At 38.1% G+C, this 14,092-nt stretch overlaps 1 protein-coding gene across 3 annotated transcripts in view; it reads left to right on the top strand.

Moving 5' to 3' along the window:
- The window catches only part of HIBCH (3-hydroxyisobutyryl-CoA hydrolase), a 46,363-nt gene extending 36,928 nt beyond the window's left edge, over positions 1 to 9,435 (top strand). The window contains exons 12-14 of one of the 3 annotated variants that reach the window (XM_007425307.4): positions 3,165 to 3,284; positions 5,391 to 5,424; positions 9,219 to 9,435. In XM_007425307.4, the coding sequence (XP_007425369.1) occupies positions 3,165 to 3,284; positions 5,391 to 5,424; positions 9,219 to 9,334 (270 nt within the window). In that variant the 3' untranslated portion in view covers positions 9,335 to 9,435. Of the gene's footprint in view, positions 1 to 3,164; positions 3,285 to 5,390; positions 5,425 to 9,218 lie in introns of those variants that run through there. The other 2 variants (XM_088135710.1, XR_015795193.1) reach the window with 2 other exon arrangements.
- Positions 9,436 to 14,092: the final 4,657 nt, after the last annotated feature.

Genomic DNA, 14,092 nt, shown 5'->3' on the forward strand with positions numbered 1-14,092 from the left:
TGCTCTACTGAAATGCTTCTAGGAACAATTTTGCCAAACATTGCCAGCATTAGTTTGGTATGCATTGCAGTTTTTTGGGATTCTCAGTCCATTGTCCACTCCCTTCATTCCATGTTATGAGTAGGCTTCAGGTTTCAGTTAAACTCAGCTGAGCTCACTCTGGTCATTGCTTGTTGCATCTATATTAGTTCATCAACTGGTACAGGAAGCAAGATGTCAGATATTCATGCATTGTAAGTGATAAGAGTTTGGATTCTTAGGATAAAATTGATAAATAGTGTGTCTTCTGCAGGAGTTCCTCATTAGAAGGACAGTCAGGTATCAAATAAGCCTCTTTTGGCAGTCTCCTGACTGTAAAGAAAATAAAGGAACTGGAACATTAAGGATGAAAGTAGATGCTATTAATAAGCTAGTCTGTTTTGGGTTTTTTCTTTTTAATGTGTGTTGTTGTTTGCTTTGTTTTGCTATTTTGTAGAGCAATATTTGTCCTCTCATTGCTTCCACTATTTAGCCAGCTGGTAGTGACTCATGCATTCAAAATCAGAGGTATAAAACTATCCTGCTTGTGCTTGCAGGATCTGCCCAGCAACTACATATTAGCAGATATAAAGGCCTAGGCAAAATGGGTCACTGCTTTTATCAGCTGACATCTGGAAAAAGCAGGAGAGCTGAGTAATCAGGAGCAGAAAACTGGTTGAGCACTGGAAACCTGCCACTTGTTCCTATGGGTTGGGAGTTTTCATATTCTGATAAAAAGAACAGCAATTGGTAAATCTGTTCCTTTACCTATTGAGCACCACATAGCTTGCAAAGCTGAATGTTACAGTTAGCCAGACCATTCGAGCTTCTGTTTCTACATTCTATGAAAAACATACATAAATCTTTTTCGGCAGCAGACAGAAGACCATTCCAGACACAAGAAGACCCCTTCTTTGAGAAAGGAAGTTGTACACCACCTTACCCAAGGACAGAGACTTTCCTCAGTCCTGCTCAACTAAAAAAGAAAGTATTGACTTCGCTCCTCCTTTTACCAATTTCAGCCCCCCCCCCCGTATGCATTCTTTCTCATACTGCACCATAACTAAGTAGTTGTTCACAGAAATGTGTACTTTCTGCCTAAGTTTGGTTCCATTTTTTTCTTGAAACAGATTATTTTGTATTCTTTTTTTCCTGGTTCTTCTATACACACAGATCTCTTCATTCTCTTGATGTCCAGAGAGCATTAACTTTCTGTGTATACAGTATATGTTTGTTTGTTTTATACATTGCCATAGTTGGCAAATACTCCCAGTGATTAAAAAACATAAAAACATATATCAATATAATATTACTGCCTAAAAGCATGTCAGTAAGAGTAAGTACCACAGAAGGCAAACCACAGGCTGCACCAATCCTGTCATCCTCCAGAAGGCCTTTAGCACAGGTGTTTTGTGGCTACAGTGGCTCTCATTCATCAATAAATGGGCGGCTGCATTTTGCACCAAATGCCATTTCTGAATGACCTTCAAAAGCCAGCACCATGTACAGTACTTTGCAGTAGTCTAATTGTGTGGTGATAAGAGTGTGAGTTACCACTGGCATGTCCTTCTGTTCTAGGTAGCCCTCCCACCCATGTCCTGTAACTCTCAATCCAACAATAGCCTAAGTTATCAGCATATTGATGATGCCTCATTCCAAACCAATGGATGACATCTCCCAGAAGTTTCATGTAGATGTTGAGAAGGAGAAGAGGCAGGACTAAACTTTGGCACCTCACAGGGGAGCACTTATCAGGCCAGTCTTTCCCCCTCCCTTAACTAGAATGACCTGTTCTACAGTAGAGTCATTGTAAAATAATTGTCCCCAACTGCCAACAGTCAGGTTTTTGTATAGCTCAACTTCACACACAGCCATTCATACTCCATCAGGACACTTGGTCACAAGAAAGGTGTTTCATTGCTACCATACCTTCCCAGACTTGGAGTTGAGTGCTGAAGGATCAAAATCCAGGGGGACAATAACCTAACTCCTATCCTTTCACAACCCAAACTCACCATTAGCCAACCTTGATGGCCAGTCATCTGGTAAAAGCCATTTCAACTGCCAATCTGTACTCACCCATACTCTCTATTACTTCCATTCTATCCTAGCTGATATCTTCCTATCCCTTACGTCTCCCTCTTAGTAAAAGCCCAGGTGCTATCCCTTCCTTTTTTCACTCCAGCGAGGGGCTTATCCACCAACCAGTCCTTTGGCTTTTCAAAGTTAATTAAAATATTTGGAATGGTTACTACAGCTATTATAAAGTTTAATTATGAACTGTCCAAGCAGCAGTGCCCACTTGATATCTAAGGTCACTCCACACAAATTATGGTGACACTTGCAGCTCTTCATTGTATTTCTTTACCAGAGTTGTTCTGTGCAGCTATCCATGGCCAACCTTCTACATTTATTCCACATCATCATTTGATTGTCTACTCTTATAAGGTCTTTTCTGAGCATCATCCCCTCCTCCAGGTAACAAACTGGCCCACAGAGAACACAATAAAGAAAAACCAGCTATAAGGTTTTTTGAATGGCCATTTGGGAATTCATACAGCCTGTCCTATTTCAGTATCAGTGACATCAGGGGTTTTTTGTTTGTTTGTTTTAGTATGACCATGGAAACTGAGGAAGCCATATCTAATCATCCATGGTATGCATGGAGGGTGACAAAATACCTTAGCACATGGAAAATGACTAGTTCTGCCCCTGTATATGATTCCAGAGCTCCATTAGCTACAGCAGGTTACTTAAGAATCAACTTCAGATTTGCTGTTTCTTATGTAATGTTTCTTATGTAATGTTCACTCTCTAGGCCATCATAGTATAGCTTTATCTTATGTGACTGAGCTAAAAGTTATGAGGAGAATTACAGTATTACAAATCTGTTATGAGAAAAATAATGAACCAAAGACCTTTAGATGAGGATGAGATGAAGAGTATTCATTTCATGATTGAAACCTTGTTTGAATGTATGTCTTTCAGGAATTTTCAATTTTATTAGGGTGTGTATCTTTATTTTTATCTTGTATAGTTAATCTACTCATTACTTTATCTTCTGACCTGAACTTGTAGCTTGCAGTTTCTCTTCTTTGGGATCAAATATTCACACACCAACTATTTCTTGTTTTTTTCCTCCGCAGACAATCACTAAAATGTCCCCAACATCTTTAAAGATAACCTTTCGGCAGCTTAAAGAGGGAGTTTCTTTGAACCTGCAAGATGTACTCACAATGGAATATAGATTGAGCCAAGCGTGCATGGTAAGGCATGTTGCATATTGGCACCTTCTGAGCACTTTGGCGTATATTTTTATGTCAGTAGATATGGCTTATAGGACCACTAGTATTTCCTGTAGTCCACTAAGGATATGAACTGGAATTCTCTATTCCATTCTGTTGTTGTACACTGTTCTCTGTGAATGTATTAGGCAAGGGGCAGACCCGTTAGCCAAAAGTAAACACAATATCCCTCCTCTACCATACCAGAATGTCAGATTTTTTTTCTTCTATTTTACTATTCCTTAAAGGGACAGCAGCTTCCCTCTGGTGCTTGACCTCCAAGATCTCAGTAGCTTCATTTTACTTCATTGGGTTTTAAATGTCAATGTTAGTATTTTATCTTCTGCAGAACAAGTTACAGGGCACATTGCTCTTCCACTGGCTCTGTTCAGTATTGTTTCATATTATTCTTAATAATGAGGATGATAGCCAAGATGTGAAGGGACCATACCAATCACCCCGTAGTCATGTTAACCCTGTTTCTCCACATTTTGGGTACGTTTGGCCAATTGATGTCTGATGTTGCTGTCTTGTGGGCTGTGAGAAAAACTTTGATTGGATGGTGATATAAAGCTGAGTGGTGTGCTTTCTCTACTTCTGTATGAGGATTTGGGGGCTCACCATATATACAGTTCTCTTGCTTATGTTTTTCAGGGGGTTGGTATACTTTTACTAAAGCTTTATTTTCCTGCAGCTACAGCTTTCCGTGGGTCTGTGTAGGAGATATCGCTTTTCTCACCCCTTCCCTAGAACTTATAAAGAGGAATTCAGTGTTTAAAACAACCTAGATTGTCATTGCCACTTCAGTGGAGTCCTTATGTTTTGTCAGTATTGATGATCAAACCTTTTGAGTGATTAGTAACTATAGGCCATATGTTGGAAAGTGTCCTTCCTTCTGGTTATCACATCAACTCAACAAAGCAGATAAACTACAGGCTGACCCCACTTTTTGTATCTTTCATAAACATAAGGGTGTGTTCCATCCAGATAAGAATGCACATGTACTTTTTTCCTAAAGTAGTTTTGAGTTTTTAGTTCAGTCAAAACATTATATTACCTGTTTTTCCCCAGCTCCAGCAACTTCACTTGAGACTGCACTATACACTCTGAAAGTTTGTAGAGCTTTAGCATTCTATATTGACTATGCTTGCTTCTTTCAAAAGATTGAAAACTGTTTCTTTGTTATAGGCAAAGAAAGAACTATTTTCTCTTTTCTCTATGCACATAATTTCCCATTGGGTGATAGAGACTGTTCATCTAGTTGTTATTGTTGTTTTGTACCTTCAAGTCAGTTTTTGACTCCTGGCAACTGTCTGGACTGGTCTCTGTAGTTTTCTTAGCAAGTTTTTTGGAAGTGGTTTGCCATTGCCTCCTTCCTAGGGCTGAGAGAGTGACTGGCCCAAGGTCACCTGGCTTTGTGGTTTTGTGTCTAAGGCTGGCTTTGTGTCTAAGGCAGGACTAGAACTTCCTGGTTTTTAGCCTGATGAACCACTACACCAAACTGGCTCATCTAGTTTACGTATTAATAACATCTAGTTTACGTATTAATAAAACTTCCACTACATTCAGTGAAGAGGTGATAACAGTGTCCATTATAGCCACTTCCTGCTATCTGTCATACTGCCATCTAGTCTCAGCCCTCAACCTCTGGCACTATCACCTGGAATGCAGACCAGGTGAGATACTGCATTTGAAAGGGTGCACATGTCATCAGTTCTCCACTGACTTCCTACCCACCACCAGTAAGTGTACTTTGCTATTCACTCATGTACTGTATGTGAAGCTCAGAAACCATAGTGAAAAACAACCAGTGGCTTATCTGCAACTGATTCTTTAAGTAAAAATCTGTACATTCATACAACCCTCCAATTGATCCTGTGCAAGATCTCACACCTCCATAGGGATCTCATTGCAGAATCTCAAAGAAGTGAGCTACAAATGATACCAGATTGAAAATTGATATACAAAAGCAGCATTTAGATTTTTTTCTTGTGAAAAAGTGATATGGGAACAAAATGTAGGAAGAAATTTAATGTTATTTCAAAAGCGTGCTAGGGGATTGCTATAATGAATTCTTTTATCTTACAGCGAGGCCATGACTTCTTCGAAGGTGTCCGAGCAGGTAAATTTGAAGCCAGAGTGCCCATTTCAAGTAAATTACAATCCAGGCTTAGTGAGATCCTTCAGAAAACTATTAGTGCAGGCATGTTACTGGTGGCATAGGAAGACACAGGGACAGTTTAAGGCATGGTCTTAGGTCACAGTATTTCTCTCAGACATTTGCAAAATGTGCTATCTGGTGACCTCTTCTTATTTGAGATAGTTTTAATAATGTTAAATAATAAAAGTGATGGTAGAAAACAATTATTAAGTTATTAAAATAATTAAAGTAGTTATTCAGGGCCTCAAGCAGTTTATTTTTGCTGATGCCAGAGGGATAGTGTGAATTAATTAATCAGATTTAATTAATCCTTCCTCTTTGCTGAAATAAACATCTGTTAATGTCTGACTTTTTTTACATTATACCTATCTGACCAAAAATGTACTTGACTAAAGATTCTTTTACTGTTTTAAAATTACTGCCCGGTGAAGTTTTATCCTCTCATGCAGTACTTGAGAATGGTGATGTAGTGTATCTCAAACATTAAATGAAGATGTAAAACCACTTCAGAATGCAGGCAAGAGAACTACATATCACAGCGTGAAAGACAAAAAATAACCCCTTGATTATGGAAACTGATTTTTTCCCCTCTCCTGTAAATATTCAGTGTGTGTGCACGTTGTAAAGTATAATCTCCTTCCTGCAGTCTGAATTAGTATAAGTTTGATATTGTGGGACTGTGGGACTTTTGGGGGTGTGAGGGAGAGGGTGATGTAATACACATGGATGCTGATATTGAACTAGTTTTTATTATGGTAAAACTTTTTTCTTTGTAATTTTCCCCCTGTAAATTAAGATGATTATGTTGTAGAGATGGAGCATCTGTAATTTTCTGACATTTTGGACTACAATTCCTATTATTCCTGGCCTTCAGTTAAGCTTTCTGCAGCTACAGATTTGGTCCAGAAAACACATGGAAGATCACAAGCTTCCTACTTTTGAGTTACAGGAAGAGCTCTATCTGAATTTTAGTTTAGATTATTTTGTTCTGGTCTTACTGCTGAAGAAATATTAGTATGCCATGTATAAAACAGCATATTGGTATGCTATGTACAAAGAACTGCAGTTACCTGTAACTGCAGATCTTTGAGTGATCTTAGGTGAATCCATACAGGTTATATGCCTATGCAGAGCCCCATTAACAGTCTTCCACGGTAGTGTTTCTCATCTGTGGGAACTTCTCGATGTTGCACTTTACCTTCCAGAATTCTCAGCAATGGCTTTACTGGCTGGGTAATTTGGGGAGTTAAAGTCTACCCATCAGGAAGTTGGTAAACACTGTTCTAGAGTTTATAGCATTGTTTATACACAATAGATAATTAGTGCAGTTCCCACAAATCCTTTCAGTATCTAAGGCTGGATATAGTGGATCAGAAGGAACAATGAAGTAACCTGAGACAAAGTGGGGTAGATGGTGTGTGAGAATTCATGGATGACTACTCAAAAACCTACACTTGCAGGTGAATAATTAGTTATTCATTGTAGTCTTGGTATTCATATACATAGGTGAATAGTAGTCTTGTTATCTGGAAGCTAATATTATTAAATAAGGTTGCTAATATAATTAAATAAGGTCTGGTTGTCATAAAGTGAGAAGAAATGATGACTGTTCCAAAGATTGCATTTCTGTGGGAAGGGAGGTCCAGTCTATGGTCCTAAATGATAGCAGAGGGCTGAACCAATATGAGGTCGTGATTCAAGTGGAAGAACGAAACAAGGAAGGATGCCTTTGTCATGTACACAGGTTTCAGTTCAATGAATAAATATCATGGTCACCAGGACATCTATCTTCCATGAGATGAGGGGAATTGGGGCATTGGCAATGAGCTTAAAGGGTTTGACAGTCTAGAACAGGTGAAATACTCCAGACTAAAAGTGCCAGAGACACTGAAGGAAAGAGATGTACTAGCCTATCATGAGATGCTTCACTAGCAAGTATAAAAACAAAGTACTACCCCGTAAAAGAAAAAAAAATGAGATGGCCATAAGGTGTGCTCTAATCAAAGAATAAGCCAAACATTTCTATTTTAAATGCAAGAGAAAGGCCAAAGCATTATGGGGTTAAGCTAATTCTGCAAGTGGAAAGTGCTTGTGGAAAATCCTTTTCAATATAACCTGCTCTACCCTCAGATCCTCTGAATAAATCCTCTGAATATGTAAGGTGGAGGGAATCAGGGTCTGGATGAAAGACTTGTCCCTGATGTATACAGAGGAGGTTTGGTTCATCTAGAAGGTGTGCAATGGGCAAGGCAGGGCAAACAATGGCTGCTAAGTCCACTAAGATATGCTGAGAATGCAGCTGGTCAAATTCCTATTGGTCTTTCCCAGAATTCTGAGTAGCAAGGTAGGTAGCAATATATAAAACTGGGCTATTCCAAGAAAAACAATGTTCTATTATGGCTGAGCTAGTCTGCAAGGTGGTTTGTTCCAGGCATATGGTTTGCCAATGCAGAATCTGTAACAGAAGATACAAAACAGGGGCATATTTTGTGTTACTTTATTATTAGACTGTCATAAGTGGCTAGTGTAACTTGCATAGTCTAGCCATGGAGATAGCCTTGGATGGCTCAGAGTGCCTTCCAAGGTATGCGGAGTTTGAGTTCACTGAAGCATCTCAGTGCATTATGGCTGGACAAAGGACCAGTGCGGAGGGTTTGGAGGAGAGCTCTCAATCCAAACATGGAGGCATTGTTGGTAAGGACATGCAGTGTGGGGGAGGTATAAAGAGTGCCCCACCACTGAGACTGAATTGGCAATCAGGGTGGAATTGAGAGGAAAAGCTGTTTTATATCTGTGCCCACAGTAGTGGGGCAGAGGTACCACACCGGAAGGGATATATCTGAATGGGACTAAGTAAACTAAGCCGCAGCTGCCATATATCTCAGTTGTTGAAATAATCCAGTATGAATGTTGTTAGTTATGAGTTCAGTACAATTCTGACTTCATTGTATTTGCCTTGTTCATGCTGAAAGTTATCTAGCAAACATGCCCTCCCCAAATGTTACTACAACTTATTACAGTAGAGATGTTTGCACATATGCAAATAGTTAGGATTAATTGGTTGACCTTAAGTGCCACCCCAAATATAGCTGCAGAATAGTAAAGTCTGAAAGCATAAATAAAATTGTTGGAATTTAGTTATCCAGAAATTATAAAGATAGAGGAGTGCAATACTCTGTAATGGCGCTGCATGCTGTATAGTCATAGGAGAATTGGCTTCTCTGCTTTATGTTGGATAGCGTATTTTTCTTTTCCAAATATTAACAACATTATAATCAGAATATTGAAGCAACCATGAATTGTCTATCAAATAAAAGAAAACAAACAGAAATCCTGAAGTTTGAAATCCATATACTTTATATGAAATAATTAGTGGGTGTTTGGCTTAAAAAATAATCATTTATTATTACTTGGCCAGATACTCTTTCTGACAGAAATTCACCATTCAGATTAGGAATATAAATAGTAAAACACCTCTAGTGGATTGCAAAAATACATTAAATAAATAAGTGCTTTAATGTTGGATTCTCAGTCATTCTGTTTTCAGGAGATGGGAATTAAGGTACTTTTCCATTCAAGAAATCCAGTGAACTGTTAGTCCCATCTTCTATAGAGAATGCATCAATCATACATAGTGTACTGATCTCTACAATGGTTTACCTTTGATATGCATTAAGAATAATATAAACTGATGCTTCTGGTATAATTATTAAGGAAAGCATTGTAACTGTAAGCATTTTTCTTTTCTCTACTAGTACTTATTGACAGAGACCAATCCCCTAAATGGAAGCCAGCTGTTCTTGAAGAAATAACAGATGAATTTTTGGACTCGTGCTTTAAATCTCTTGGAAGTGATGACCTCAAGTTATAACAGTGTTTTACTAATGTTAAAATCAAAGCCTGTTTTATGTAATAGAATAAAATGCATGGTGAATTTAATCCAATAAATTATTTCATCATGTAAAGAAAAAATTGGAATTGACTGAAATGCCTTGAAGAGGACATATTTTTCAGAGACAAGCATAATTCTAGACTCCAGGTGTTTGGTACCTGTACATTTTTATTTCTCTGTAAAACTGGATGTAAAACGAGACACTCTGGATCAGCTAAAATAATTATGTTATATAGACAGTTAAATATGGCAAGTATGAACTGCACTAATTCAAAGGAGAGTGAGCAGCAGTCCAAAACAAGTGATGTTGATGCAATATATCTTAGTTCTCTTTTACGATAAATGGTACTTTGTTTTTATTTGCAGTCTATAGGTGCTCAGAGAATTCTATAATTGCCCCCTGTAGTTCAGATACAGCTATAAAAAATGATCTGTTCCACCACTTCATCCTCACTGACAAAACTAATACACGAAAGGATTCTTCCTGCTAATTGAAATCTGTGACCAAGTGTATGTGGTAACTGGGGCATATGATGCTGCTTTAATAGACTGATAAATGCTGACACATGACTAAAGCTATCCAAAATTTTGATACTATATTTTGCATCAGCTTATGTTTTGTATACTAGATTAGCTAGTACATATCAAACATACATACTATAGGATATAGTATGTATATTAGAATACATACTATATTCATGTCTAGAAGTAAGAAGGTTATGCGCAACTCTGGCAGGATGAGTTGTTTCTAAAAAAAAGATAATAATATGGCTAGCTAAACCAAAGCAAAAGCTACATTGCCTTCAGTTGCCCATCTAAGAGTAAAGATAGGCCTAAAACCACGCAAAACTGCTCACCCACTCCTTTTTAAAGGAAATATATTCCTCCCAAATACTTTCAGTTTGTTCTACTTCTAGTCTTATTCAGGACTTCTACAGTTTTCCCTAGAATAAGATGGAAGAAAAGAAATGCATGTAATGCCAGAGCAAAATCATTTTCTGACTTAACATGAGGACAAGTTGCAAACTATGGGTCTCACAAGGCAAAATCTGAATGAATTTCCACATCCAAAATTATCTTCAAAGACCTATCAGCCTACTATGGCTGAAAAATATCCCATTTATATTTATTTAATTTGACTTAGATGCCACCCAACTCCAAATTGATTCTGGGTGGCTCACATCATGAAAACAAAATAACAAATATTATAATCAAAAGTTAGAAAATACATTAAACAAGAGGACAAATCCGGTCAGCCTTAACAAAACATATGCACCAGGCAAGTGGCTCCAACCATCCTAGCCCAGACCCTGGGAAAAGAACCAGGTCTTTAAGGTCCTCTAGAACTCCATTAGAGTGGGAGCCACCCAGATCTCGGAGGAACCTCATTCTGGAGGACAGACACTGTGACAGAGAAGGTATACTTCCAGGGTCTTGATAACACTGCTTAATTGAAGGAACCTGGAGAGCACCAACCCTGTTGGATCAAGCCAGCTAGGCCAACATCACAGGAAATAGGCAGTCCCTCAAATAGCCAGGACCTATGCCATGTGGGGCTTTATAGATCATACACAGCACCTTGAAAAGCAAACTGGCAACCTGTTCCGCTCACTGTTCACACTGATTCCCGACCAGTTAAGCTTCCAAGTGGTCTTCGAGAGTACCCACATGTAGAACATGTTGCAGTAATTGAGCTGTCAGGTGACTAGAGCATGAATGACCACCTGAAGGGCTTCCCAATCTAGGAAATGACACAACTGCACACCAGATGAAGCTGTGGAAAGGCCTTCCTGGCCACAGCTGCTACCTGCTCATTGAGCAGGAGCTATGAGTGCAGACTCCCAGATTGTACATCATGCTTGAATTGGGAAGTGCCACCCTATCTGTCCAAAGTTAAAGATGGAATATCCCCAGATCTAGGTTGCACTTGGTCTTGCTAGAATTGAGTTGGAGACGGTTCCTCCCAGTTGCTCATATCAGCTTGCAAGAACCGATTGTTAAACTTTGGGAATTTAACACTACCATCCTGGTTCTGCCACAGGTCATCTACAAGTGTGACCAGGGCTATCTCCGTATTGAATCCCAGCCTGAAATCCAAATAAACAGGTCTAGATAATCTAGGATTCTTATCTAGAAGGAAATCCTAGAAAGATAAAGAACTGTAACCAGGATGATGGCTATTCAAGTAGAAAGTGGTTTTGTTCTAAATATCTGTAATATAAAATACAGCTACAGCAAAAAATAATTCACCCAAACTATATGGATCAGGGTAGACAAGTGGTCTCATGCTTATGACTAAACAGTGCACATTTTGGGAACCAAGAGTCATCGATCGATGATAGATGAGGCTTTGCAAATATATTGTAGGTAGAGCAATACTGTCCCACTATTATGCAAATAATCCCTAGAGATGGAGGGCTGTAATACACAGACACAAATTGTGGGTATATGCACATAGACCAGACAGGCCCATATTATTTCACTGCACAATCCTATTCAAGAATTACATTTTATTAGTGTTTTAATATTCTTCCGTTCTGATTCTTTCATGTGATCATGTTCTATTCTATTGTTTTTAGATAACTAGTGATTAGTCAGTAAAAATGTATATATCACAACTGTGTATAAATCTCTGTTCTGGCTTCCTTAATATGCTTTTCATGAATAGATAGGTCATATCACCATTCTTTGCAAGTTTCCATGGCAATAGATGATGTAATAATGTTAGAATTTAGATTTTTCTGAAAAAACAAATGGAACTGGGAAATCTTTGAAATGTGTTCAGTAACCATGAAGAAGTAACAAGGTACAATGACACAACAGAACACCACAGAGCAGTAACAATTACCTGCAGCCTTTCAAATCAAGATTTTAAGAAATAGAAGGGAATTCGTCCTAGCTCAGTGAGTAGGGGGGAAATTCATAAATGTGTAATCCTCATGCAAGGATTGCTGTGAATGTTTCTATTGCTTGCTGGGATATTCACCACACTTGTCCATTTCTTCATGTGCTGGACTAGAGAAAGCAGGACTCTATTTTTTCCTTTCTTCTGGAGGTAAAAAAAAAAAAAAAATGAAATGGTCCACTAAAGAGATAATTATCTTGTTAGCATAACTTGCTTTGCCTTGGCTTTTTCAGCCATTTCCCAGCTTCAAAGAAAAAATGTCCTTTTTGGCTTAAGCACTAGGAAATGACAGATAAGGGTTAGTCCAAGCATTGTGTTGTACTTTTTCTTCAAACATCTGAAAGCAGAACCATGGACATTCCTCATTTCACCCAAACCATTCACATATTTCACAGCATGGGTGAAATGGCACTCTGAGAACTTTTAGTAGATGTACTACATTTGATTGGTTCTTAAGTTTTAAAAGGTTTTGCCAAGGAGCCATTCTGTTTGGAAGCAAATTTCTACACATTTGCAGCCAGTTTTGAGACTGAAATGTAAAGGTCTTCTGGCAGGTGTCAGAGTCAACATTCATATCTAAAACAAAAGAAAATCTCACAATCTTCATACTTGAATGGACTTGGTATGTCTAAACATGCCAATTTTACTTCACAGATTGGTAATTCTTATATGAATATTTAAGAGCCCAAGCTTTTTAGGGCTCTCATGCATATCTGAGTTCCAGATAAAGGTGTAAAGGTATAAGGTTTTTTTCTTTATTCAAACACATCTGCAAGCAATTAGCTGATGAGAAGGAAGAATGCATATGCTAGAAACAACTACATGGTAGTTTAGGGGTGGAACTTCCTTCCTTAAACTGTTACCTAAATGACAGTCATACTGCAAACAGTGATTTAAAATATAGCTACTGTTGTTGAAGGAATAAGGGACAGATTGGATTTAACCTACTAAGCCTATGGAAAGAGATCCAATCTTGGAGATCCTGTGGAAACTGCTGGCTCTTACCTCTTCAAGAGCAGGAAGAGGGAAATGAGGAGATTACTGGGCAGGCCCTGGCTGTATCATGTACAATCGCTCAGTTAATATCATTATTATTTGCCCAGTTGTTAACTCTTTTTTTTTTTTAAGTATCTTGTTAATTCCTGTAGGGACAGATCACCATGGATAAAATCTATCTATGTAGTTGCTAAGAGCCGACAACAACTTTATGGCATAATCATAATCAGACCACTTGTGATAATACATTTATGTAACACTATAGTACAGCTTTGACAAAATCTAATACTGAGTCAGCCTGACATTCAATGTACAATTGTATTTGGGCCGTGTCCACTAATGAAACGATACTATGTAGAATATATGCATATGTATATTTATTAGGAATGAGGGAGTTCTGGCTCTGGAGAAGTCAAATTACTTTCTGTTACTTGCCAGAACAATTTCCAATTTGGCATGTGCTTGTCAAATATTACTGAAGAAAGAACTGCTATGAAACATTCTGCTCCAAAGGGAACTACACTATAGAGCATCTGAAATAGATAATTTCCATCTATTAGGGCTTACTTTTTTTTGCAATAATGAGATATACCAAAACAAAATGATAGCCCTCTCCTGGGGATAATACTGCCTTGCTCCTTCTTTTGATTCTGTACTGAAAATATACTCTAGAAATGGTGTTGTATTTATTTAGAGAAATTAAAATACAGCTTAGTTTAAGCAGTTCATGCTATTATAATCTCCTTTTTAAGAGTTAATTATGTTGCCTGAATAGCTAAGAGCATGATGGTTGTGCTTTCTTGGAATTTAATATTAATATATTATGAACACACTCC

This window comes from Python bivittatus, unplaced genomic scaffold (assembly GCF_059951505.1).
Source record: "Python bivittatus isolate LINGU-HERP-01145 unplaced genomic scaffold, Pbiv_v1 ctg000200_np1212, whole genome shotgun sequence".
In the NCBI taxonomy this organism is placed as follows: Eukaryota; Metazoa; Chordata; class Lepidosauria; order Squamata; family Pythonidae; genus Python; species Python bivittatus.